Source organism: Felis catus, chromosome B3, assembly GCF_018350175.1.
Source record: "Felis catus isolate Fca126 chromosome B3, F.catus_Fca126_mat1.0, whole genome shotgun sequence".
Lineage (NCBI taxonomy): Eukaryota > Metazoa > Chordata > Mammalia > Carnivora > Felidae > Felis > Felis catus.
The window spans coordinates 62,643,221-62,668,921 of NC_058373.1; the positions used below are offsets into that span (position 1 = coordinate 62,643,221).

General features: G+C 55.7%; 1 protein-coding gene and 1 long non-coding RNA gene across 7 annotated transcripts; one reads left to right on the forward strand and one right to left on the reverse strand.

The window, feature by feature from the left end:
- Positions 1-873: 873 nt before the first annotated feature.
- Positions 874-3,514, reverse strand: LOC123385980. Its single transcript, XR_006599317.1, has 2 exons — positions 3,459-3,514; positions 874-2,110 (listed from the first exon to the last, which is right to left on the reverse strand). It is a non-coding gene; the product is annotated as an uncharacterized LOC123385980 (long non-coding RNA).
- Positions 3,515-3,687: 173 nt separating this feature from the next.
- On the forward strand, positions 3,688-25,701 carry PLCB2 (phospholipase C beta 2). 6 transcript variants are annotated; one of them, XM_023255495.2, is made up of 32 exons: positions 3,698-3,984; positions 7,048-7,125; positions 7,783-7,851; positions 8,487-8,627; positions 8,765-8,844; positions 8,930-8,983; positions 9,090-9,165; positions 11,639-11,739; positions 11,884-12,050; positions 12,140-12,286; positions 12,466-12,623; positions 12,890-12,972; positions 13,235-13,319; positions 13,896-14,058; positions 14,181-14,287; positions 14,417-14,513; positions 15,584-15,668; positions 15,798-15,922; positions 16,469-16,623; positions 17,144-17,308; positions 17,886-17,985; positions 18,510-18,614; positions 18,782-18,876; positions 19,000-19,075; positions 19,289-19,360; positions 19,476-19,698; positions 19,783-19,957; positions 20,095-20,171; positions 20,262-20,357; positions 20,870-20,927; positions 21,577-21,663; positions 22,009-25,701. In XM_023255495.2, exons 1-32 carry the CDS (start codon positions 3,901-3,903, stop codon positions 22,210-22,212), a joined length of 3,588 nt encoding a protein of 1,195 aa, XP_023111263.1. In that variant the 5' UTR covers positions 3,698-3,900; the 3' UTR covers positions 22,213-25,701. The 6 variants fall into 6 exon arrangements, 4 of the variants coding, with proteins under 4 accessions (XP_023111263.1, XP_023111265.1, XP_023111264.1 ...); XM_023255497.2 differs by having other exon boundaries at positions 19,313-19,360; XM_023255496.2 differs by having other exon boundaries at positions 3,699-3,984; positions 19,310-19,360.

Sequence of the window (25,701 nt, forward strand, 5' to 3'; positions counted from 1 at the left end):
TTCACAGATAGATAAACAGAGGCAGAGAATATAAATACTGTGCCCAAGAACATCCTGCTGGGGTAGGAGCCAATCTTTTCCTGCTGTCTACCGTGCTAGCCTCTAGGTTTGTCACCTCTCAGAGGAAAGGCAGGAGATAAAAGTGACGAGGTTGCCCTTTCTGGTTGTAAAAAGAAGATTTTTTAGAGTTGGAAGGAATCTTAGAAATAATCAAAAGTTTAACAGATCAGGGAGCTCCGGTAACTTGCCAAGATCTCACAGCAAACCTTTGCTCTGGTTGAGACTAAAATCTGGGTTTTTGAGGCTGGGCCCAGTGTTCACTCAGCTATACCTTCAGGTAACTTTGATCCAAAATGGTACTTCAAAGGGAAACACCCATGAGACTTATTATAAGTCCCAGATGGTTCTTTCTATGCTTCCAGAAGGGCTTGGCCTGGGAAGACAGGCAATGTCTTCCTCCTGGGCTTCTGCGGAGAACTCTTAACAAGCTCTCCTCTCCTCCCCAAGGGATCAGAACCTCAGCACCTGCCTCCCAGCCTTATCTGGGCCTCCACCCACATCTAGCTCTCAGCGTGCAGAGGGTGGAGCCATAGCCGGACATTCAGCTGGACTGATGGACAGCTCCTCACTCTCACACCTGCCTCATCGGCTGTGGAGGCTGTGGTGGTTAAAGGTGGCAGGAGGTTGGCATTTGCCCACGATTTGAGTCCTCATGCCCATGACTTCATGAGTTCAGGCTGCCTGCTTGAATAGCAGACAGCCCGCTTCAAGTCTATAACCAGGCGCACCCTTAACTCTGCCTGCCCTTTGAAGATGGGTCAGCCCCTGACCCACACAAACTGCTGAGAAAAAGAAAAAAGAGCAATCCAAAAAGCAAGTCAGTGAAGATACTTGTTTTGGAAAGAACAGCATATATACTGCAAAGGAAGTGACGAGAAACTGTATTTCCCCTGCCAGTGTCTGCCAATAAATAATAATGATAAATAATGGTAACAATACTATCGAGCTCATGTGCAGGCACTATATTAAATATTGGATATACATATTATTGAATCCTTACAACCACCTTTGGAGGTATTATGATCCTTGTTTTATAGGTGAGGAAATGGAGGCACAGGAAGGTTAAGTATCACAAGATAAACCAGCTGGTAAGTGGCTGGATTTATGGAGACTGAGTGTGGCTCCCTATAACAGACTGGGAAATAGGCCCCAGAGAATGCAACGACCAAGGCATCTTCATTCCCAAAGTAGCTAACCACTGGCCTAAAATGCACCATAGATCTCCAGGCTCTTGAACTTTGTTGCTTTATCCGGTAAGTCATGGCATCAGGTAAGAAACCAATCTCATCTGACTCTCTTCTTTGGCTATGACCTGAAGATCGGAGTTTAACTTCCACTACTAATCTTTGCTGATGAACAGGTTGGAGAACCACAGCACAAGGTCCCCACCCAAAAGTGCCAAGTGAGCGAGAGAATTCGACACCTGCCTGCCTCCTGGGTTCTAGGTACCAGCATCTCCTTGGGAGGCATTCTGTTGAGTGTAATTTCTCACCGCCAAAGCTCACACATGCCAAACTCCCCAGCGAACGTGTCTCCGTGAATCACCATGACACAGACCCTCCAGTAACTTCCCTGAGAGTCGGCTTTCCCGGGGTCCACAGCCTTTCCCTAGGAGGCACGTGCTTTCCAGTGCGCCCAGCAGGGGGCATCCTTGCCCTTCTACCTTCTGCCCTGGGGGTGAGATTGGCAGGCAGCGTGGGGTGCCTACTACTCAGCTCAGCCCAGGAGCCACATTTCCCAAACTGGTTATTCGTGTGACCTCCCTGGTTTTCTCCATATCCCCTCTACCGTTACTTACACGGTATTTTTGTCAATTCACATTGCAGGAAACCTAAATGTATTTTTAAAGGAAAAAAAGTCCTCTTTGATGAAGGTTTTCCTGGCTCTCCTTGCTGCGTGGTCTTCTTGCATTCTGAGGGCCGCTAGGTAGGATGAGGGCAGGAGAGTACAGGCCCCACTGAAGCTACAATTGGGGGTCTCAAGAACTGGGTCCAGGCACTGCCATCACCGGGAGAAGATGGGTGAGGCTTTCTTCTGTGGATTAGAGCCTCTGTGGATTCAGAGCCCAAGATTGAAAGGATCAGAGTAAGGAGTACTGAAATCCCCGCCTTCCTGTGGCACCTCCAATCTCATGAAATGAGAGGAGCCTGTCTCTTGTCTCTCCCCAGGCTGAGGGAGAAGGTGGGGATTGTCTTTCCAGGCAGACAAGAGGGAGGGACTTGGGTGCAGGACGAGAGGTGGCTGCAGGTGACAGGTGTAGGGTCTTTGGGAAAGGGCAAGGATTTCCCTTGCAAAATGCATTCAAACAGACCAAGAGAGAACCTGATCCCAGGGCGGGAATGGGAACTGCAGGGGCCCTACAGGGGGCCCACTGCTGGCTGGAGGGAGGGGTGATGACAGACAGAAGGCTTGGAGGGAGGGGACAGAGGATGAATCCTGAAGGCAGTGGGGCATGGAAGCACAGGGCAGTTCCAGAAAGGCTTCCACAGGCTGTCGGGCCTTGTTACAGGATCCACTCCAGTAGCCTTAGAATCACTTTTCCGGGGATTATTTTTGTGCTGGGAATCCCCTTAGCTCCAGCCCTCAGTGGCCCCCATCCTCCTGCGCTGGCCCAGACTGGCCAGCAGAGGCAGTTCTAGGGCCTGGGTGAGGGCCCCACAGTTGTTAAGGGGCGGAACAAAGGCTCACATGGGACCTGGGGCAGAAAGCCAGGCCCTCAGAGGGGAAGGAAGTCCTGGGCAGAGCTCCCTGCTCCCCCAGCTAAGCTAAGAAGGGTGATAAGGAGGAGTAGGTTAGGCAAGAGGAAGTGGGCTGGCTGAGGGAGGTTGGGACTGAGCTCCCTGGGCCCAGTCAGTGTTAGGTCCATGCACCCTCAGCAGGCAGCCAGAACTGAGGCTTCACCAAGCGGCCTCCTGCCCCCTGGTGTTCTCACCCCAGGCCCTGGGCACAGAGCAGAGGAGAGAGCTGGGCAAGAGAGCGCAGTGGAGGTGGTGACAAGGGTTGCTGTGTGTGTGTAGGGTAATGTTGGGTTTGTGGGGGTTCTAGACCTCTGCCAGGCCCTGAGGGCCAAGAGGAGGTATGTGCGGCGGGCGAGGGGCCTGATTGCCTCACTTGTACCTCATTTTCATGGGAGGAAGCATTGAGAAAGAAGAGCTGGGTGTGCAGCAAACTTTGCTTATTCAAACCACCAAATCCCAGCTGCGCCCAACCCCACCCTCAACACCCACCTCCAGGGTGGTCCCAGCCTCCTCAGCTGTGGGAAGAGACTCCTATACTTTAGAGCCCACCTCTGTGGAGGTCCCTTCCCCTGGGGAGCCACTTACACCCTCCCCTCAGGCCCAGCTTGGGCAACAGCATCCCCGGGGGGTCCCCATATTGTTCCTTCTCCAGCTCCTCACCTGCATCTGACCAGAGATTACTCCTGGGACTGAGGCCCCCAGCTCCAAGGTGACCAGTTCTCAAGACCCGCCCCTCCGTCCTGAACAGCACATAGAAGGAAGCCCTGAGCAGGAAGTGCTGAGGCACAGGGTGAGGGCGGGGGCTTTGTGGAGGGGAGCCTAACCTCCCTGGGCAGGAGCAGTGACCACAGCCCCCCATTGAAAGCAGGGGGGAGGAGACTGATTTAAAAGACAGATGGGCCTCTGGCCAAAGCATTCAGCTCTGCCCCCAGCCACTGCCACCCGTGGGCTAAAAGAGTATCCAGACTTCCGGACCCGCTCGATCGGGGCGGGTGCCATGTGAGCCCAGCCTGGCTGGCTCTCCCCCTTCAGGCCTTTCTTCCTTCCCTCCTCCTACTCACGGGTGCCTGTCCAGCCTCTCCAAAGAGGGACGCTTAGCAGCATGTCTCTGCTCAACCCTGTCCTGCTGCCCCCCAAGGTGAAGGCTTATCTGAGCCAAGGGGAGCGCTTCATCAAATGGGACGATGTGAGTGGGGCAGGGGCCGTGGGCTGCTGGGGCACTGGGGTGCTGGGAGCCCTGTTGTCAGGGGCCTTGTTGGGGTGGGTGGGTTGGTTTATGTCTTCTGGGACCAGGCGCCTGTGTGGCTTGGCCAGGCAGCTGACACAATGGCCTGGATAAACAAACCTGGGGGTGAGGGTGTGTGGCCCTGAGTGTGTGTCCCTGGACTGCAGGGGCTAGGGCTCTGTGTCTGGATGTAAGAAGAGGATGGGCTGCCTGGGTGGTCACAGGAGGGAGTTTGTTTGGGTTTGCATCTGTCCTTCCCCAAAGCCCCCAAGACAAGCAGGATTTGTTGTTCCTGGTCTCAGTACTAGTGGGAAGAAAGTGCCCCAGAGCTGAGGCAGGGGCAGAAGCAGAGGTGAGCCAGGCCCCTATTCTTGGCACAGAGGGTGCACTCTTGCTCCTCCCCATCTGGCCCTGCCCTGGCCCAGGGGAGCCCCACTCTTCCCATAGCTGCCGCGGGGCAGCTACACAAGGCCGGGGGACCCTAAATGAGAACTGGAGGCTTCTGCTGGGAAGGAACTGATTGACTTCTGCTTCTGCTGGCTGTTTTCAGCCGGGCTCCCTGCCACCCCCCTATCTGCAAGGAAAGGGGGAAACCACTGCTTTGCCTTGTATCTTTGTTTCCGCTGTCTGTTCCTTCCCAGACTGGGACCTGCTTCCCAGACTCTGGTCCTCCTGGCCCCTGAAAATGTGTGGCGACAGGCCAGGGACTCTCTTGGGCAGTGAGAATAATTTGGGGTCCTTTGTGAGGCTGCTAGGTGGGTCCAGTATTGGAGCCACTGTGGGCTGATTCCAGGAAGGGAACTGGAAGGCTCAGGGGTGTGTGTGGGCGGGGGGCCTTAGGGCTGGTTCATTCTTACAGGTGGGATGAAGGGGTTCTGGGTCTGTGAGTTAAGCAGCCTGGGGCTCTACATTAGGCTGAATAATCTGGTTGCCATGACTATGGGTAGGAGGCCCTGGCTAGATGCTTTCTGCTTCCCTAGAAGTGGTGTGGGGGATGTGGCATGGTGGTGACATGTCCCAGGAGACTGTGGAATGGGGGAAGTGGCTCAGAATGAAAAGTGAAGTGGCCTCTCTCGGTTCCTCTGGGAAGTGTGTGTAACTTGACTGGGCAGAGGGCCATTGGTGGGCGGGGGGGGGGGACATGCTAGCTGGCCTTCTCTGCAAGCCAGTATCTATGTAGCAGGTTGCCCCCCTCCCTTCCCTGGGGCAGGGCACAGCATGACCCCAGGAGCCTGACCTCCATGAGCAGGAATCTCCGAAGCCTAGTACCTGTGAGACAGGGCTCTGCTCAGACTGCCTTTGGCCCAGCTGGCCTATGACTTGAGTATGTCGTGTCATGTTGAATAAGCACAATGCAAAAGATGTAATCAACTCCCAACTTAATTTTGTCTCCCACGGTCCCTTCACAGTGTATTTGGTGGGAGAGGCTCTTCTCCTGCCCATGGAAGGAAACTCAGCCAGTCACAAGAGATTCCATTTACTCTTGGGGAACAGACAATCCTATGGTCACTTCTCATAACACCAATCTTATTTCGGAAACTTGTTATAACTCAAAACTCAAATCTTACTTTGGATGACATCTTCTGCCCTCCTCCTTCTAGGAATGGTTTTAGGTGGACTGCATGTGCTCTGCGAAGGCAGGATTCCCTGATCTTCCACCAAGCCCTCCGGACCATGGGTGCAGGGAGAGATGAGGGAGAGGGGACCAAAGTCCTTCATGAACAGATGCCATCATCAGTTGGCTCATGCTTTCTGAGCCTGGCAGAATGTTAGGCTTATTCTTTCTCTAGTGGACACTTTTGAGGATTCTCCTCAAAGTGAGGAGACCCTCCTTCCCTGAGCTGGTGGTCCCTTATGTAAGGGTCCCTCTGCCATCGCTATTTCAGAAGGTCGCTCAAAATTATTTCTTCAGCCCCTTGGAATCCAGTTACCACTTTCAGTTTCCTGTGGTTTTGGACTCTGTCCCTCTTTCCCACAGGCCTCCTCTAAACCTCAGCACATACTCTTGTGTTCACTGCCCCAACAGACTCTGAAGTTTGAGTTTATCTAGCACAACCAGCGTCCCAATGCCTCTGACACTCGGTTTCCTGGGCAGGAGTCAGACCCCAGTCGGCTTTGCCCCACAACTGCAGGGGTGACCAAAGCTTTCTAAATACAGTTGAAACCCCTCACTAGGTTTAAAGTGAGGGGTCAGCCCCCACCAACCCTCCCTTTGGGAGGGAAGGGAATGGAGTTCACAACACAGCTTTCTCTAAAATTATCCCCCTCCCAAATTGTTTTTTTCCCCCATACTCTAACCACCCCTGACCTGAGAACCTTGTTTTGACCATTGCCTTTGAAAATTCTGCACTTGGTGTGATTTGGTGTGCAGCAACTACCATGCCTTATTGGAAACTTCAATTTTACCATCTTGTTTTATATGCATACGAAGACCATTAAAATGAAAGATAGCCTGTGTGCTCTGTGAGTGGAACAAGAATTTAGAGCCATTCACTGGCTCTTCAGCAGACACGAAGCACTAAGCTCATGGTCTAGCGCATAAACTTATGGCCTAGCTTATGCTACAGCACAGGCTTGTTTCCCCGGAGTCCATAAGCCCTTGGGGATTTTCTGGATGGGCTTCTAGGTGTGTGAACACACACACTGTTATAGCATGTTTCTGGGAAGGTTTTTCAGAAGAGGAGAGACTTGGGGTGCTCTTTGAAGGTATTTCAGGCAGGGTTGGGTTCTTAGGCTTGAAGGTGGGAATGCACTTGGTGTCTATGGGACAGTTGGATGGATTGGTGGGGAGTGGTTTGTGGAGGGGAGATGGTGAGCTCTGAAACCCCTGGCTTGGGCCAGGGAAGCTTGGCCTGAGGTCTCAGAGCAGACAGCTAACCCCTTCTGTCTTTTATTTTTCCGTTTTTCCTTCCTTCCTTCCTTCCTTCCTTCCTTCCTTCCTTCCTTCCTTCCTTCCTTCCTTCCTTCCTTCCTCCCTCCCTCCCTCCCTCCCTTCCTTCCTTCCCTCCCCACTTCTGTCTATAGGAAACCACAATAGCCTCCCCGGTTATCCTCCGCGTGGATCCCAAGGGCTACTACTTATATTGGACATATCAGAGTAAGGTGAAGCAGCCCCTACCTACCATGGCCCTGAACTCCTGCTGATCTGTTGAGTCAAAGCAACCTTTTGATAATGTAGGGGTGGAGGTGTGAATGCTCAGGGAATACAAAAAGACCTGGAAGGGTGGCTCTGGGGGATCTCCTGTGGGCAGAGGCTATTTGCTTTGGGAGGGAGGATGCAGTCACTCCAACCATGGCTGCCTTGGGCCAAGATGTTCCAGACTTAGCATCCCTTGGAGAGAAAGAGAGAGAAAGGAAAAGGAACTGCCACTGAAGGCGCGTTCTCTACCTGTTGTTCTGGGTAAACTGGGGGCTCAGAAAGATTAAATAGGGTCTCAGTACCTGGATGGAGGGAAGGGAGTGGAACCTGGGGAGAATCCAGGATAGCATGGGCAAGACCACAGACTATACGTCCTGAGTAACTTGAATGGCCAGGGAAGGAATGGACAGAGGAAGGGAGGAGGCTCCTATGAGTGGGGAGAACCTGACTGGTGAGAAGGGAAGGGTAGGGTCCAGGCCACCACAGATAGTCTTGGCATCTACAGAAGGCAATTGGTCAAGATGTGAAGGGGTGATGGAAGTTCCCTCCTCTCTGCTCTTCATTCTTGACTGACCTTTTTGTTCTCATCCCTTCTTTGCTCCTACCGGGACACCCTCCAGGAGATAGAGTTTCTGGATATCACCAGCATCAGGGATACTCGCTTTGGGAAGTTTGCCAAGATACCCAAGGTAGGTGGGCCCAGTGGCATCCCAGGCTCAACGTGGCCACAAGCTCTGTGGGGTCAACGCAGGAGTCCCTGTGGGTGTGGGAAGCCTAATCTCTGGAGCAAGGGGAAGAGTTCCCAGACTGGGTAGCCGGGCCTCGTCCCAGAGCGGAGGAAGGGACATGGCTGCTCCTGAGCTTTCCAGAGCTTTGGTACCATAAACAGATATGTCGTGTGATCAGTTCCTGCCCCTAGAGCACCCTGGACTGTTTGGGTGGTGCTGCTTGTGCCCACCCCCTCCCCATCTGGTTTGCCTATATATGCCTAACGCCAGTAGGAAAAATGGAGGAAGGGATTGGTGGGAAGTTGGGTTCCACGAGACTGGGACCTGAGAATTGATCTTCAAATGAAAAGTGGCAAACAAAATACACAGGACTCCCAGGCCCTGCAGCTAGGTTAATCTCCTCCTGTGAGCTCTCCATCTCCACTCCGGCCCCTGGAGTCGGGGATGGGAAGGTGCGGAGGCCCATGACTCCTCAGATGGGGATGGGACTCCGCCCTGGGTGGCCATAGTTCAAACGCTGAGGGGGAGGGACAAGGAGAGCCACAGTGGGCAGGGATGGGGGCATACTTCTGATCCCGTGTCGCTGCTTGCTGCAGAGCCAGAAGCTCCGGGATGTCTTCAACATGGACTTTCCTGAGAACAACTTCCTGCTAAAGACGCTCACTGTGGTGTCTGGCCCGGACATGGTGGACCTCACCTTCCACAACTTTGTCTCCTACAAGGAGAACGTAGGCCAGGTGCATGGTGGGGGCACACCTCCCCTGGGGTGGGCACCTGGGGTAGCCTGGGCTTCCCGCGAGACAGGCCAGGGTTGCAGGGGGTGAGGGCACCTGTGTGGCCAGGGGTCTGACTGCGGTGCCCTGGGGTCCTGCAGAACTGGGCTGAAGATGTCCTGGCTCTGGTCAAGCACCCGCTGACAGCCAATGCCTCTCGCAGCACCTTCCTGGACAAAATGTAAGTGCCTGTCTGCCCGGCCTTGGTGTGTGGGGTTAAGTGTGCCAGCCCCAGGGCCTAAGTGAGATGCTTTCTGCCCCACCAGCCTGGTAAAGCTCAAGATGCAGCTCAATCCCGAAGGGAAGATTCCTGTGAAGAAGTGAGTTTCCTCAAATCTCTTCCCACACTTCGCCTCAGCTCCTCAAAGCCTTTCCTCTCCAGGTCTGACCCCTGTCTTTGCCTGGTGCCTTTCTCTGCTCCTTCAGTTTTTTCCAGATGTTTCCTGCTGACCGCAAGCGGGTGGAAGCTGCCCTCAGCTCCTGCCACCTCCCCAAAGGCAAGGTGAGTGGTTCTTCTGCCCCAGCCACCCCCTCTCACCTGAGCTGGCTGTGACAAGAGGGCCAGTGTGGCCAGGTCTGGTCGGGGGTGCTGAAGGCAGGGATGATGGCACAGCCCGGCCAACAGCCCCCAAAGCCAGTTAACCCTAGAGCACCGGGTTCTGATACTAGGCACAGAGACGGAACCAGGGCAGTGGGGGTGAGGTGCCTGGATCCAGAACACGTTGGTCTACACCGCCTACTCCTGGGTGGCTGTGCGGGCAGTGGGCGGTGGACTGTGTTCGGGGCAAGCAGGTGGGTGCATCCCCATTCTAGCCTTGGAATGAAAGGTGAGAGTGAAAGTTCTCACCTAGAGGAGGGAGATAAGGTCAGCAAGGATGGGGGCAATGCGCAGGGGTCTGAAATATGGGGAAGGGGTTAGTTGTGCAGTGTGGGGAGAGGAACAGACCAAGCATTGAAGCTGCCAGGACACAGCCTTTAGCTTAACACAGGAAAACATTTTTCCCCTTCTGGCTAAATAATTTAAAATTACAAGCTGTATGCAGGGTCACCCCATGAGGGGCCTTATGTGGATTACAAAAAAAGGAGCCCTCTGGGCAGATGCAGCCCGAGCCCAGTATTCCTGCCTGGGTAGGGGAGTGGATCTCAGTCCCCTGCGCCCATGGGGGGCACTGCTTGCACCCCATGGAGTTTTGTCTCCTGATAAGAAATTGTTATGTTATAAATAAATAAAACAAAGACCTCATCGATCACCTGTCCACATGGGTCCTTGGAAGACTACTCCCCCTCCAGGCACAGCTAGTGACTCCTTGATGTAGTCAGTCACAGGAACGCAAGCATAGGGTTAAAGACAGGGTGGAATTGGGCTCCTGCAGAGGGCCCTGCAGCCGGTACTGCTTGCTGCACATCCCCTCTCCTGTTCTCCTGCCTCCTGAGCTCCCACCTTGGCTAAGTCCCCCTTATTTGCCAGCTCTCCTTGTGTCCTGCTAGGACCCAATGGCCTATCTTTGCTTGGAGCTGATAGGTCCAAGACCCAGGCTTAGGGAGACAGGGGCTGGCTCTCTTGTTCAGACCCTCTGCTCCAAACTATGACTGATGTTGGCCTTCCCGTATGATCCTGGAAGACATGGGATGGGTTTTTCTGGGATGAAATGCAAAGGCACAGTATCCCTGGAGACCACTAGTCTACTTTCAGTTTCTGCTTCTATAAAGATCCCTAAGCTGCACATTTCACGTAAATGGAAGATACAATATGTCAGGCTTCAATCATTTAGCGTGAGGATTTCAAGGTTCTTCCATGTTGTAGCACCCAAGAGTACTCCATTCCTTTTTACTGCTGAGTAATATCCCGTAGTTTGGACAGACCACATGTGGCTTATGTATGTTCGTTAGTTGATGACATTTGGGCTGTTTCTACTTTTCGGCTATTTTGAATAATGCTGTTGTGAACATTCGTGTGCGTGATTTTGCCTGGACGTATGTCTTCAATTCTCTATACCTAGAGGTAGAATAGTTGGGTCGTGTGGCAACTGTCTATTTAACATTTTGAGGAACTGCCAGATTGTTTTCCAAGGCGACTGACCATTTTACGATCGTACCGGCAATGTACGAGGGTTACAGTTTCCTCACCAACACTTGTTGTTGTCTGTCTTTTTAAAATTTTTATCATCCTGTGGGAGTGAAGTGGCATCCCATTGTGGTTTGGATTTGCATTTCCCAAATGACTAATGAGACTGAGCATCTTTTCATGTGTTTACTGGTCATTTGCATATCTTCTTTGAAGAAATGTCTATTCAAATCTGCCTGTCTTTCCACTGGGCTATTTGTCTCTTTGCTGGTTGAGTTGTCCCTTTACTGGACATTCGGTGTGCAAGTATTTTCTCCTATTCTGTGGACTTTCTCACTTTCTCGATGGTATGCTTTGAAGCACAAAAGTTTTTAATTAGGGTGAAGTCCAGTTTGTCTTTTTTGTTATTGTTCCTTGGGCTCTTTGGTGTCTCTACTATCGTTGAACTGTCTATTTCTCACTTCAGTTCGGTCGGTTTTTGCTCCGTGCATCTGGGGGCCCTGCTGTTCTATGCACTGTTTACATTCAAGTTGCGTCTTTTGGAAAAGTTGTCCTCCACTTAAAAAAAAACAAAAACAAACAAACACGAAGACAGCTCACTGCTCTGGCAGCAGCATCACTTGCTGCTAACCTTGTTTCCTCCCTGCTCTGGTCATCCCTAGTTCTGATCCTGCCCCAGCCAAGGGTCTAGCCTGTGTCCAAGTTCAGAGGCAAGGCAAACCAGCTAAGCATGCTTTCTGCTCAGCAACCAGCACCTTGAGAAGCCAGTGCTTGGGGGTGTACCTGATGCTGCTCGGCCCGCCCTGAGCCCTCCCTTTGACAGGCCCCCTTGAGCAGGGCTGGGCCTCATTTGTGGGTCTTAGCACTGAGAAGGTGGGACAGGAATGATCAGGTGACTATCCCCCCCCAGAATGATGCCATCAATCCTGAGGACTTCCCAGAATCCGTCTACAAGAGTTTCCTCATGAGCCTCTGTCCTCGGCCAGAAATAGATGAGATCTTCACTTCCTAGTGAGCTTCCTCAGCTGGGCTGGGCATGGGGAAGGGGTGGTGGCTAAAATCCCACTTGCCATGCTGGGAATTAGGGGGCTTCTTTGGAGGAGGCGGTGGTCCGTGCTCCCCGGCCCAGGGGCTATAGACCTCTCTGGCCTGCAGCCACGCCAAGGCCAAGCCCTACATGACCAAGGAACACCTGACCAAATTCATCAACCAGAAACAGAGGGACTCCCGCCTCAACTCTTTGCTGTTTCCGCCCGCCCGGCCTGACCAAGTGCGGGGCCTCATCGACAAGTACGAGCCCAGCGCAATCAACGTGCAGAGGGGTGAGGACTAAGGGAGCCCCTCATCCCTGTGGGCCTGACCTGCTCTGGCAGCTGGGCTGCAGCCCTGACAGCTTTCCCTTGCCCCCCAGGCCAGCTGTCACCTGAGGGCATGGTGTGGTTTCTCTGTGGGCCAGAGAACAGTGTGCTGGCCCAGGACAAGCTGCTACTCTACCAAGACATGACACAGCCACTCAACCATTACTTCATCAACTCCTCACACAACACCTACCTGACAGGTGACCAGGGTGACCTCACTGTGACTTCTCCTTTTACGGGGGCTGCTCCTGTTCCCTGAATCCATCCCTCGCAGGGATCGCCCACAGGCTGCAAAAGGACAGACTGTGTTGGAGAGGGCTCGCACGAGCTGGACCGGCCTCTGGTGAAGCCCCCGCCTCTCCCTTTTGCTCTGGTGCAGCTGGCCAGTTCTCTGGCCTTTCCTCGGCAGAGATGTACCGCCAGGTGCTGCTGGCTGGCTGTCGCTGCGTGGAGCTGGACTGCTGGAAGGGCAGGCCCCCTGACGAGGAGCCCATCATCACCCACGGCTTTACCATGACCACAGACATCTATTTCAAGGTCAGACTCAGTGTGTGGAAGCTGGAGGCAGTGGCACTAGGGAAGGGCCCTGGGCCATAAGTTCTCTGGGGGTGCAGTTGAAAGGAGGGGGGGCGGGTGGGAGGCCTTGACCAGTGAAGGGACTAGAGGGGACCAGAGGAGACAGGGCCAGCAGTGGCCCTCCAGTTCTGTGTGTGTCCTGAAACTGGGGAGTGGGGACGGGTGCCTCTGGGGGTGGGGGGCCTGGAGCACCGACCTCCTCTCGGCTGGGCCCCCTTCTCCTCCAGGAAGCAATTGAAGCCATTGCAGAAAGTGCTTTTAAGACCTCCCCCTATCCTGTCATCCTGTCATTTGAAAACCATGTGGACTCGTACGTATCAGACCTGTTCAGCCTCATTCTCTCTTGTCCCCATCTCCTGCCTGTAGCTGCCCTCTCCCAACTGTCCCCCACCTCTAGCCATGCCCTCCAGCTCTCTCCCGGGTTTTATAAGTTCCTTGGGACCCCAGGCTCTCCTGTCTGTGTCCCTGCCTCCCTGACCTCCTGTGCCCCTGATGACCCAGGTCAGGGGCCCAAAAAGATGGACAAGAAGGGGGTAAAGCTGCTGAAACCTACCCATTTCTGCTCCTTGCAGACCCCGCCAACAGGCCAAGATGGCTGAGTATTGCCGGACGATGTTTGGGGACATGCTACTCACAGAGCCCCTGGAAAAGTTCCCAGTGAGTGGCATTTGCTGTGGGGCATCTGGGCCTGGGGGCTGGGGGCCCAGGGCAGGGTCAAGGCCAGGTTAAGGAGGCAGATGTCCCCAGAAGATGTTGGGGTTTATCCAGGAAGATTGTGGGACCAGAATCTCATCATCTACCATGTGTCAGGCACCGTGTTGGGCTTTGGGGCTATGTTAGCGACAAAGACACAGTTCCAGCCCTCAGGTTGCTTACCTTTTGGTGGGGACACAGACAAGTAACCAGGTCATCACAACCAGGGGCTACTATGGAAGTACTTGGGGATCAGGGAAGTCTTCCTGGAGGAAGGGATGGCTAAGCTGAAATCTGAGGGGGAAACTGGATTATTTTGGTGAGGTTGGGGAAAGAGTATTCTAGCAGCTGGACAAGAAGAGTGTTGTCTGAGGAACTGCGTACGTTGGGTCAGGCAGGAGCACAGCACACAACAGGATACGATGGGATGAGAGGCTGGAGAAGCAGGCGGGCCAGATGGAGCACAGCTTGGGTACAGAGTTGCTGAGATTGCACCCTGAAGGGGAGGAGTTGGTACTGACCCTCTCCCCTCTCCCTCAGCTGAAACCAGGCATCCCCCTGCCCAGCCCCGAGGATCTCCGAGGCAAGATCCTCATCAAGAACAAAAAGAACCAGTTTTCTGGCCCAGCATCCCCCAGCAAGGAGCCGGGTGGGGAGGCGGAGGGCGACTGCCCACCCAGTGCCTCTGTGGGTGAGGGCACAGGTGAGGCGGCCTGGGAGGGGGTGTGTGGGAGGGGGAGCATCTGGAGGGGGAGAGAGGGGCTGGGCCTGGAAGGGATGTATGGGGTCCCCAGGCCCCAGTGCTCATGGAGCTGCGTGTGGCAGCGTGGGCTGGTGAAGAAGGAGCAGAGCCGGAGGAGGAAGAGGTGGAAGAGGAGGAGGAGTCGGGAAGCCTGAATGAGGAAGAGATCAAGAAGATGCAGTCGGACGAGGTGTGTGGAGGGCAGCCCCTAGCCCCTTCTGCTGTGTCCTCTGCGGAGCCCTCCAGGTGCGGGCAGGGGGCCACCTCCCTGGGTTCTGTACCTGCCCTCCCCTTCTCCACCCTCCCCTCTCTTCCCTAGGGCACAGCGGGCCTGGAGGTGACGGCTTATGAGGAGATGTCCAGCCTAGTGAATTACATTCAACCCACCAAGTTCATCTCCTTTGAGTTCTCTGCCCGTAAGTAAGCATGAAGCGGGAGGAAGGTGGTAAGCTGGAGATGAGGCCAGATTCAGGAGAAGGCCCTTAAGAAGTGCATCCTGACAGCAGAGCAGCTTGATGGGTAGGGAGAAGAGGAAGAAGGACCCCCCCCCCCCTTCCTTGGACTTGGGGACCCTGTCTATAAATAGCCAGCAGAGGAGTCAGGCAAAGGGCTTGTTTAAGTGGCAGTGGCTCCCAGTTTCCCGGCCCTGTAGTGAGAAACTTGGCACCTACCAGAATGCTCTGGAGTGTGTCTGTGACAGGCAGGCCACTTATGACAGGCCATCTTAGCCCTGTTGGCCTGAGGCTTCTGCAGCCTTCTGCAGGTGCTGTGGCTCTCAGGGATGAATGGAGCCTCGGGCTGGCCCAAGCCCAGGAGCCCTGTTCCCTCCCCCACCTCCTATCTCCCCACCCCAGGCAGGAGAACTCCCAGGAAGGGCCAGAGGCAGAGGCAAGGGACAGTGCACATCTGCCCCTTGCACCCTTCCCTTCCTGTGCACACCTATGCTGTTTAACTTCAACTTCTCCTGACACAGGCATAATGCATTCCCCTCATTCTCTGGGTGTACCCCCCACGTAAACACCTCTTTCTGCACACACTTGTGCAGTGTGTACCTCTGCAACATTGACTCCTCCTTCCTGGACCCGCACCCTGCAAACTCACTTGTGCTCAGCCACAGCGTGTCCGGTCCTTGATGTATATCCTCCCTCCCCTGCCCCCAAGCCCTCATGTTCAGATATAACTTGCATGCTCACTGTCTGCATATCACAGCATGTTCCTGTACCATCCAGGGCACACACCCCTCACTCTGCAGGACTGTGGCACACACCCCATCCCTGTGCACGTCTCCCACATATACCCTTTGCCCCCAGCACACCGTTACCCACATGGATCTGCACATCAGCTTGGGCCCCTACGCCCTTGGGCCTCAGTAGAAATGCTGGGTTGAAGGGATCTCTGTGCTGGAGGGAGCTAGCCTAAAGGGGGGGGAGGAAGGAGGGAGGAGGACAGCCTGACATGGGCCCCCTGCCCTTTCTCTCCGACACAGAGAAGAACCGAAGTTATGTCATCTCCTCCTTCACAGAGCTCAAGGCTTACGACCTGCTCTCCAAGGCCTCAGTGCAGTTTGTGGAGTATCCTTGAGGCCTCAATAGCCAGGGTCCCTGGTGGGGGTGGAGGGTTGGGGACAGGGCTCCCAGAAGGAGCTGTTGGGTCCTCCTGGTGTGGGCGGCCTTCGGCCGGGCTCCTAAACTCTGAGGCAGCTACAACAAGCGCCAGATGAGCCGCATTTACCCTAAGGGCACCCGCATGGACTCCTCCAACTACATGCCCCAGATGTTCTGGAATGCTGGTTGCCAGATGGTTGCCCTCAACTTCCAGACGATGGGTGAGGGTACTCCTAGGCCCCTGAGAACCTTCCCCTGCCCCCTGCCTCTCCCACCTTCACCCCATCCCTGTGGGGAGGGGGGGGGTCTTTAGAACAGCTCGGTGTCTTTAGAACATCAGTGTCCTGATGTTTGTTCAGGCTGTGGGAGCATGTGCAGGTGTGTGAGCGGTCAGGGATCTAAATGCATTAGCTCATGCCTATATGACTGCACGTGCACGGGTATGTATGTGAAGGTGCCAGGGTGCTGGCGTGGGTTCTGGCTGCTCTGCCTGAATGGGCCCATCGAAACACCTGCTTCGCTGGCCTCAACTTCCACAGCGAGCTGTGGTCTGGTCGTGGCTTTGTTCCTGCTGACTCCAGGTTGTGGAGCTTTCCTGAGAGATGAGACACCCCAAGGGAACAGGCTAGGTCAGGAGAGACCCTCATTCTCACAGTCAACCCAAGCGCCCCATTCACAAGATAGGAGAGGCTGAGAAATGTAGGACACAGAGACTGGGTGCAGACTGAGGGCCGGGCCTTCCTCACTGAGTGCCCCTGTCCCCCCAGACCTGCCCATGCAGCAGAACATGGCGCTGTTTGAGTTCAATGGGCAGAGTGGCTACCTCCTCAAGCATGAGTTCATGCGCCGGCCAGACAAGCAGTTCAACCCCTTCTCAGTGGACCGCATCGATGTGGTGGTAGCCACCACCCTCTCCATTACGGCAAGGCCCTGAGGTGGACAAGTGGCCGGGAGGGCTGGGGACTTGAGGAGAAAGACACGAGAGCTCTACTCCTCCCCTCCCAACCCCCCTCCCCTGATATCCTGAAAACTTCAGCCCAAGCCAGTTCGTGCAGTAGCAAGTTGCCTTGGAAACTGCCTCCTCCTCAGCACTGGAAGCTGCCTCTTGGTCCCCATGGAAACCAAGGGGAAGGGCTGAGGCTGGGATGGGGGAGGGGAGAAGAGTAGGCAGAGTGGGTCCACAGGAGCCCCAGGCCCTGGGGGGAGGGCGCTGTTCCTTCCTTGCGGGGGGGGGGGAGGCCCCCACTTCTTCCCTGAATGCTGGAAGCACCTGGTCGCCAAGAGCTTAGCTGTAACCCTTGAGCCACACAGCCCCAGCTGAATGGGGCTCTTCACAGTATGCAAGAATGGATGCTTTAGCCACAGGAGCTGGAGGCCCCAGGTGCTAGGGAAGGGCCTGGGTGGGCAGGCTGACGCCGGCCTCCCATGGGCCCCACCCCTAGGTGATCTCTGGGCAGTTCCTGTCAGAACGCAGTGTGCGCACCTATGTCGAAGTGGAGCTGTTTGGCCTTCCTGGGGACCCCAAGAGGCGCTATCGCACCAAGCTGTCACCCAGTGCCAACTCTATCAATCCTGTCTGGAAGGAGGAGCCCTTTGTCTTTGAGAAGGTGGGGACCTAGGGCAGGGGCTGGGGTCTGTCCCTACTTCTTGGCCTCTACTTATAGAAAAGAGGAACTAAATAAAGGGACTTCCTTCATCCTCTCCCCTCCCCTCCCCTCCCCCCATGGCTTCCTGATTTTTAAGAGTCCCAAATCCACGTTTACAGAAATTTGTGAGCAGGTGCGTGCATGTGTGTGTGTGTGTGTGTGTGTGTGTGTGTGTGTGCGTGTGTATATGTATATGTTCATGTCAGGATGAGAGGCAGAAATGTGAACTCCCAGTCTAGGGTACAGAATGCCACGGAATGGTGAGGGTCTTTTGCTCTGCTCCCATTGGATGCTCATTGGCAAGGCCGTCAAGGGTTGCCTGCACCAGGACCCCCGAGCCCTGGGCTGCATACCCAGCCCTTCTCCCCTGCGTGGACCAGCCATGGCATGAGCTGAGAGGATGCCTACGTGTGTGGCCTAGAGTGTGCCAAATCTGGTAACACCTGCCATGTTCTCACACTGACGCTAAGACTTCTGAAGCTAGGGAGGTGGGTAGGTTGGCCACCTCCTAGCTTGTCCTGTCCCAAACTCTCCTTAGATCTTGATGCCTGAGCTGGCCTCCCTCAGGGTGGCTGTAATGGAGGAAGGCAACAGATTTCTTGGACACCGCATCATCCCCATTAATGCCCTGAATTCTGGTAAGGATGGAGTCCTTCTTTGCTGTTGTCAGCCGGTCTGAGACGAAGGCCAGTGTTAGGAGCCTGTCCAGAGGGTGGGGCTGCTTCAGGGAGGTGGCCCTGAGACCTTACCTAACCCTCTCAAGTTATCAGCCCTAAGGAGTGTGGCAAGAATAGGAAACTGACAGAGGTGGGGCCTCTGCCCACCTAGCAGAATGTCTGTAGTATTCTGGAACTACTGGGGCAATTTCCCAAGTAGCTGATACTTACTGGGCACTTAAAATGAGTTAGGGCTTATAAACGTTCTCACTTAATGCTAACAATAACCACATGGGTAGACCCTAGTCACCCCATTTCACAGCTGAGGAAAATCTCAGAGATTTAAACTAATCTGCCCAAGGTCACACAACCAGGAAGGTACAGAATCAGACTCAGGCTCTGGCCTCTCTGACTCTAAAGCCGGGAGTCTTGAGTAACTAGCTGCTCCTGTGCAGTGCTGGGCAGCAATGAGCATGGCTTACTGCCCACCCCGCCATGCCCAACAGGCTACCACCATCTGTGCCTGCACAGCGAGAGCAACATGCCCCTTACCATGCCTGCGCTTTTTGTCTTCCTGGAGATGAAGGACTACGTACCTGACACCTGGGCAGGTAGGAGGCCCTTAGTATGTTGGGAGCCGGGATCCACTCACTCCCCCTCCCCCTCCTCAAGCCAGCCTCCAGAGTCGGGCAGGACAGGGCATCCTGGGGTAGGTGAGGATGGGGGAGGCTTCCAGGTACGTCTCCATACCAGGCCAGTGATGCCCCTCTGCACCCAGATCTCACCGTGGCTCTTGCCAATCCCATCAAGTTCTTCAGTGCCCACGATAAGAAGTCTGTGAAGCTCAAGGAAGCCATAGGAGGTCTGCCTGAGGTCTGTGTTGCCTGGTCCAGGAGCTTTGCCCTCTGGGAGGGAAGATGAGGGAGGAGGCAGAGTCCTAGGTTGAAAGACCAAGAGATGTTGGTGCTATGTTCCGAATCTGCTCTCCCTACACAGAAACCCTTCCCACCCGGGAGTCCGGTCGCCGGCCACGTCAATGGGGCACTGGCCCCACTGAGCAACGGGTCTGCAGGTAAACACTGCAGGGTCCTCCCACAGACTGGAAGGGCCTCGACCTCTCCAGCCGTACCCACAGCATCCCCCCAAAATAGACTTTCACCTGGGATGGGAACAACTGTGTGAGAAGTCGCAGCGCCAGGAAAGTGCGCTACAGGGGGCCCATAACGCCACCCCCCAGGGAGGGGAGAGTAGCCTACAGAACTAATCCCGTCCCCGCACCTCTTAGCCCACGCTGTGGCTCTTGCAGCAGCCGGGGCCAGGGCCAGGGCCAGGGAGGACGCCGTGAAAGAAGCTGCGGGTAAGGCCTGCCGAGTCCGCGTGATCTTGGGAACGAGCCTGGGGAGGCTCCTAGACTCCTGGGGGGTGGTGGTGGGGGTTCTGGGAGGCGGCGCACCTCACCCCGGCCCCCGCAGAGCCGCGGACGGCCAGCCTGGAGGAGCTGCGGGAGCTGAAGGGCGTCGTGAAGCTGCAGCGGCGGCACGAGAAGGAGCTGCGGGACCTGGAGCGGCGCGGCGCGCGGCGCTGGGAGGAGCTGCTGCAGAGGGGCGCGGCGCAGCTGACCGAGCTGGGGCAGCCGGGCCCGGGGGGCTGTGGGGGCCGCAGTCTCGGCGCGAGCAAGGGCTCCCGCAAGAAGAGGTAAGGGCGGCGGCGGCGGCGGCGGCGGCGGGCCCTGCCCTCCGAGGCGGGCTCAGGGCCTGTCCCCACACGTGGCCTCCACAGGACCCCGCTCTGCGAGGAGGCCGCCGGGGCCGCGCCGAGCGAGGGCCGCGAGGGCCCCGAGGGCGCGGACGCGCGCGCGCGGGAGCTGAAGGACCGCCTGGAGCTGGAGCTGCTGCAGCAGGGCGAGGAGCGGTACGAGTGCATCCTGAAGCGCAAGGAGCAGCACGTGGCCGAGGTGCCCGGGCGGGGGAGGGGAGGGAGCCACAACCCAACCAACACCGCCCCGTCCCCACCGCCTCACAGCAAAGGGCTCCTCTAGCCAAGCTCATCCTTGCACAACCGCCCCCCCCCCCCCCGCCCCACCTCCCGCAGCAAATCGCCAAGATGATGGAGCTGGCCAGAGAGAAGCAGGCTGCGGAGCTGAAGACCCTCAAGGAGACCTTGGAGACGTATGATTGCCTCCTGCCCATGCCTGACTCTTATCTCCCAGGAGGGCTCAGGCCCCTCAGAACATCTTCCTGATGCTTGTCTTTCTGCAGTGATACCAAAGAGATGAAGAAGAAGCTGGAGGCCAAGAGGATAGAGCGGATCCAGGCCATGGTCAAAGTCACCTCGGACAAGATGGCTCAAGAAAGGTGAGCCCTGGAGGGAGGACTCCAGGGCCGGTCTGAGAAGGGACCACTCCAGGTGGGAAGGGGCCTGACTGCAAGTGGATCCTGACTTACTTTCCAGAGATGTGCCTGTCCCCTGGATTTCAAAAGTGAATCCCGTTTCTGTCACCTCTGATCAGAGTGTCCTCCTTAGGCAAAACACAGAAGCCATCAGAAAGGAGAATCAAAATTCTCAAAAAGGAGAATTTAAGGGAAAACCAATCATACAAAGAGGGAGGTGCAACCTTGGGACAGTAGCTCCCCCCCCCACACACACACCTTGTAGGACAGTGCACTTCAGTGAGGAAGCCCTTTCCTCAGACAGTCCCTGGAGCTCCCAGTGGCCCCTCAAGTCCTCCTTGGGTCCCCATGATTACCCCATCTGGCTGGTTCTGCTCTTAGGGTGGAGTTCTCATTTTGTCTACACCCTGAGGAGACTTGGTCTCATTCAACTCTTCCTCTCTCTGCCCTCTCTGAAACTCTGATCACCCCAACAGGCTGAAGAGAGAGATTAACAACTCTCACATTCAGGAGGTGGTGCAAGCCATCAAGCAGGTGTGTAAGAGCTGTGTCCTTCATACACACACACACACACACACACACACACACACACACTACATAGGAGGGAAGGGGTGGTCCCAGGCCTTTACTTTGCCTTTAAGAGATGCACAGTCCAGAACAGGCCCTGCAGCTAGGGATGGGAGGAGGCAATGAAGAGGAAGAGGAGTCCCCAGGCTATCCCGTGGTTCTGGCCTTTGTGGGAGGGTGGGGTACCAGCCTAAGGGGATCTGTCTATGGCCAATCACCCTGGATCGAAATGTTAAGGGGCTAGATGGCCAGGGGAGGATGGGATGTGAGGGGGGCTTCCTGAGGCTCAGAGAAGTCAGAAAAGGAAGGAAAACCCTGCTGAGAATGGACCTAACCGCCCCCCCCCCCAGGACCATTAACAACACTAACACAGCTGGCTTTTACTGAGACTTGACCTCATACCAGGCTCTCAACCAGGTACTTGACTTGAACCGTCTCATACACTCCTGCACAATCCAGCAAGACACACGATTCATTTTACAAATTTAAAAGAACTGTTTGAAGGGTAACAAATTTGTCCCCAGTCTTACAGCTGGTTAACTGGGACTGTAGCTGGATTCCAAGCCAGGTTGCCTGTCTGTGCTATCCTGATTCCCTGCCTCTCACTCCCACCCAGATGACAGAGAACCTGGAGAAGCACCAGGAGAAGCTGGAGGAGAAGCAGGCAGCTTGCCTGGAGCAGATCCGGGAGATGGAAAAGCAGGTGACAGGGACCACTACCCTGGCCACCAGCAGAGTTGGCCTGCCCCGGGGAGCTGCCAGTCGGGGGATGGGGTGAGGGGAAGGGGACTCAGCCTTCACTGGTGGACCACAGGCCCTGATTCCCACGGGGTCCTGGGGCCCTTTAAGAGGAGGTAGTTCTATACATCTCTTTGCCTGGTTGGTACCCCCTTCCCTGAGAGGTTCTCTGATGGTCTCCACTACCTTCCACCTCCCACCCCAGTCTCCTGGGAGCTCTAAACAGACTGGGCATCCCCTTGTCTGACTGTCCAGAGAGTGGGCGGTTGGCCCCTTCTGAGACAGGTGGTGATCTTTGCTGTCCCCACAGTTCCAGCAGGAGGCACTGGCAGAGTACGAGGCCAAGATGAAGGGCTTGGAGGCCGAGGTGAAGGAGTCAGTGAGGACCTGCCTCAGGGACTGCTTCCCCTCTGAGGCCAAGGACAAGCCTGAGAGGTCCTTTGGGGCCTTCAAGGAGCTGTGTGAGCAGGACCCACTCACAGCAAAGGCAGATGCCCAGGAGAGTCGCCTCTGATGCCCCCATCCCACTGGGACATTCTGTAAGGACATTTGCTCTTCTCTGGGATGTGGCTCCATCCCCCTGGGAGGAAAGGCCCCCCGCATTCTAAGGCTGTCGGAAGCTGGGGCTCCCTTGGACTCTGGAGCCCCCTCCTGCAGCTAAGCTGGAGGAGGAGGCAGGAACCTGGTACCATCAGGGCAGGGGCCTGTCTGGGTTTAGAGGCCCTCTCCAGTCGGACTTCCTGCTCTTCATCCCTCACCTCTTCCTCTGAATGAGTGTCACGGATTTGTTGAGGGCACAAGAATATGGACTGGGAGGCAGGAAATGGGGTCCTGGCCCCACTCCACCTTTCCTAGTGAGCAACCATTGGTGCCCCACTCCGGACTCACTGTTCTCACCTGGAGGGTTAGGTCTGGCCACCTGGAACCTCCACTCTAGCACCTCTAGTTCAAGCAGGACGGAACTCCAAACCCTGCTGCTGTGAGGCCCCATCTCAGACCTGTCCTGAGTTGGCCTCCTTGTCAGCTCCCTGATGTGGAGCCGGGCACTACCTCCAAGTTCCCTGGGGACAGCTGCTTCCGGGATCCCAGGCTGAGGTCCCTTCCCTGGCCTCCTGCCTGTGGGGGACGGGAGGCTGACATGGAAAAGCTGCCTCAGATGTCTGGTCTCTGAGACACTGGGCCTCTGGCTCGCAGGGAGGGGCCAAGGAAGGCCTTTGGCACACTCTTCTAGGCCTGGGGGCGGGGGTGGTTACTTCCTAGTATGCACCCCCACGCAGGCTGCCTGACAAGGTCAGTATCATTTTCTCTCCTGCCTTTATGAGATTTATTTATTTTTTCCCCTTCTTACTGCTACTGAAAAGAACCCTGTCCCAATATTTCCTGCCTAAGCCTGGTCTCTGCTCTACAGCTAAGAAATGGGAGGCAGGGGTAGTATGCTCCTGAAATGAAACAGCCTGGGGAATAAAATAAAAAAAAAAACCCTTTGGGAGCTGAACCCCAGGATGAAGTCCCTTCCAGAGCCCAGTGGAAAGGAATGGCCCTGCCTCTGGGCACGAAGGGGATTCACTTCCCCTTCTGGCAGCTCTGATGCCACAACCACTGGAAAATGAGGTCACTCCTTTTCTCCACCCGCCCCCAGATGTGGGCTTTCCTTGTCTCCACCCTCAGGGCTTGCAGCAGAAGAGCCTATTGCAAAGGTGCCCCCCACCCTCTTGGGGAGCTGTGAACCTCCAGGCCACCTGGGCCCCTTTAGGCAGACTTAGAGCGATCACATTCTTAGGCCCCCGTGGTAGTTATGGTTGAACCCAACACTTGCTCGACAGGGGCTTGGGGGCAGCTGTTCGCCCCATCTGTGGCATGGTCCCAAATCCCAAATGGGAATAGGCACTGGCCTGGGAGAAGCCAGGTGGGGATTGATTCTGGGAAGAGGTTGTTTTCTTATCAGAGAGTTATAACAAATGCCATTAGCTCTGAGCACCTGTGCCTTCGAAAAATAAACAGAACCACTGCCACCACCCTCCATACCTCTGGGGGCCGGACCTCTGGGATCTCAGCATTCCCGGGTTGCAGGTTGAGACTAGGGGTCCTGCTCATTCACAGCAGTAAGGCCTGTCATTGGCACGTCCAGCTTGCATACACACTGGATACAGCCAAGGGTGGGACACTTGTACCCCAGAGCAGTGTGCTGTCTTTAGTTCTCCTGCTGGGCACTCCACTGCCCCATCTCCCTGCCGGCCCAGGGGTAGAACCGTGTAGGGATGAAGATCCAGGCTAGACGAGCTCACTGACCCAGGCACGTGGGCATAAGCCAGAGCCAGTGCCAAATAGAGTCAACTGGACAGTCCCCTGTTTTTGCCCGAGACTGCTGAGGGGAAGGAGAAGCTGCCTTCCCCGAGCCTCTCAGCCAGACCGGGCAGTTTCTGGGCTCCCCAGTGTGGAGCTGGGAAGCCCAGGAATAGGGAAGGAAATGCAATCCTGCCTCTTGGAGAGGCCTCTGCATAGCAGGTTGGGGTACCAGATACCCAACCAGATACCCACCTCCCTGCTTTCTGTCCTCTGGGAAAAGGGCAAGGTGCCCCCTGGGAAAATGTCATAGTCTTTGGGCCCTGGAGATGAGTTAATCTCTGGCTGTAGGGGATGTGCAGAGGAGAGGTTGATGCCTTCCCTCAGGGCCCTGAGCTGGTGAATTCCTGCTGTGTATCTGTGGGGCTGGGGCAAGGTTCCCCGTCCATTCATCATGCCTCAGTTTCACCTTTTACATGAAGAGAAGGGTCCCCACCCCTTCCCAGTCCCATTGCTGACTCAGATACTAGAGTCCCCTGCTGACTCACCCCACCCCCCTGCACCCCCCCCCCCCGCCCCCTCCCCGGCTCTCTGGATCTCCCAGGCATGTGCCACCTGGCCCAACCCTGCTGAGCTGGTGCAATATGACAGGGTGAGGGGGCTGGTGACACTTGAGGGGGAAAGAAAGGGGTCTGGGAGGGGCGCTGGCTGCAGACAGAATGACAGACTGTAGACCTGAGCCTAGCGCCTCTGGGAGGAAGCTCTTTTGCCAGCCTGGGGCCTGCCCGGGGGAGAGGCTCAGCAGGTGGAGGGGAGGAGAGTGTGGAGTGCCTGCCTGCTCCCTGCCTCAGCTCCATCTCTTGTCAGCCTTCAGCTCCCTAAGCGACAGCTTCTAATTCTGGCTGTTGGGGCCTCTGCTCTGCAGCACCGTCTCAGCTCTTCCCGCCCCCCCCCCCCAGTTTTGCTATTTCTTTTCTCCTCAGAACCTATTGAGCCTACGGAAAAGTCAGAGCTAGGGCTCCAGGGCCTGAGACCCGCCACAGGCCTGGCTGGCTTGGTGATGACAGATGGGGCAAATGCACTGGCTGCTCCTTCTAAAGAGTGGCCAGCATGGCGCTGTCTGCCAAGCCAGGGTGGAGGCCCTGACAGGAACCTCTGGCTCCTGTGCTTCCCTGGAACTGTCTCCATCCATCCCAGGAACAGAGGCGGAAGCCCCAATGAGGAGGGAGTCCATGGTTCTTTAGGACAGAGCAGTGACCCATTCCATGTTCCCACTGCTTCTCTCCTCTACCTGGGGTGTGTCGCTGCCTGGCTTGTCAGGCGGGCTGGCCACATGCAGATTCCAGCGTTACCTCCTTCCCCGACTCTGGAAACAGGAGGGAAGAAAGCAATTTCCCTCATGCTGCAAAAAGGGGAATTGAGTCATGAAGGGAAGGAAAGCCTTTCTTCTGCTGAGGAGGGCGAGAGCTTTCCTGCACCCCCACTGGGGTTGGAGAGTCTATACTCACCCTGAGGCGACACCCCAGGAGGGGCCCTCATGTCTGGGGTGGGCGAGTTTGGATTTTCTACACTCTGAATAACCATGTAGCTCTTTCCCTGACGCTCTCTAGCTTAATCTTGCCAGAAGTAGGCAGGGCTAGTATTGTGGCTTCACTTTGCAGATGAGACAATGCAGGCCTGGAACCACACTGCTAATAAATGCCTTCAAGCTGTGACTTAA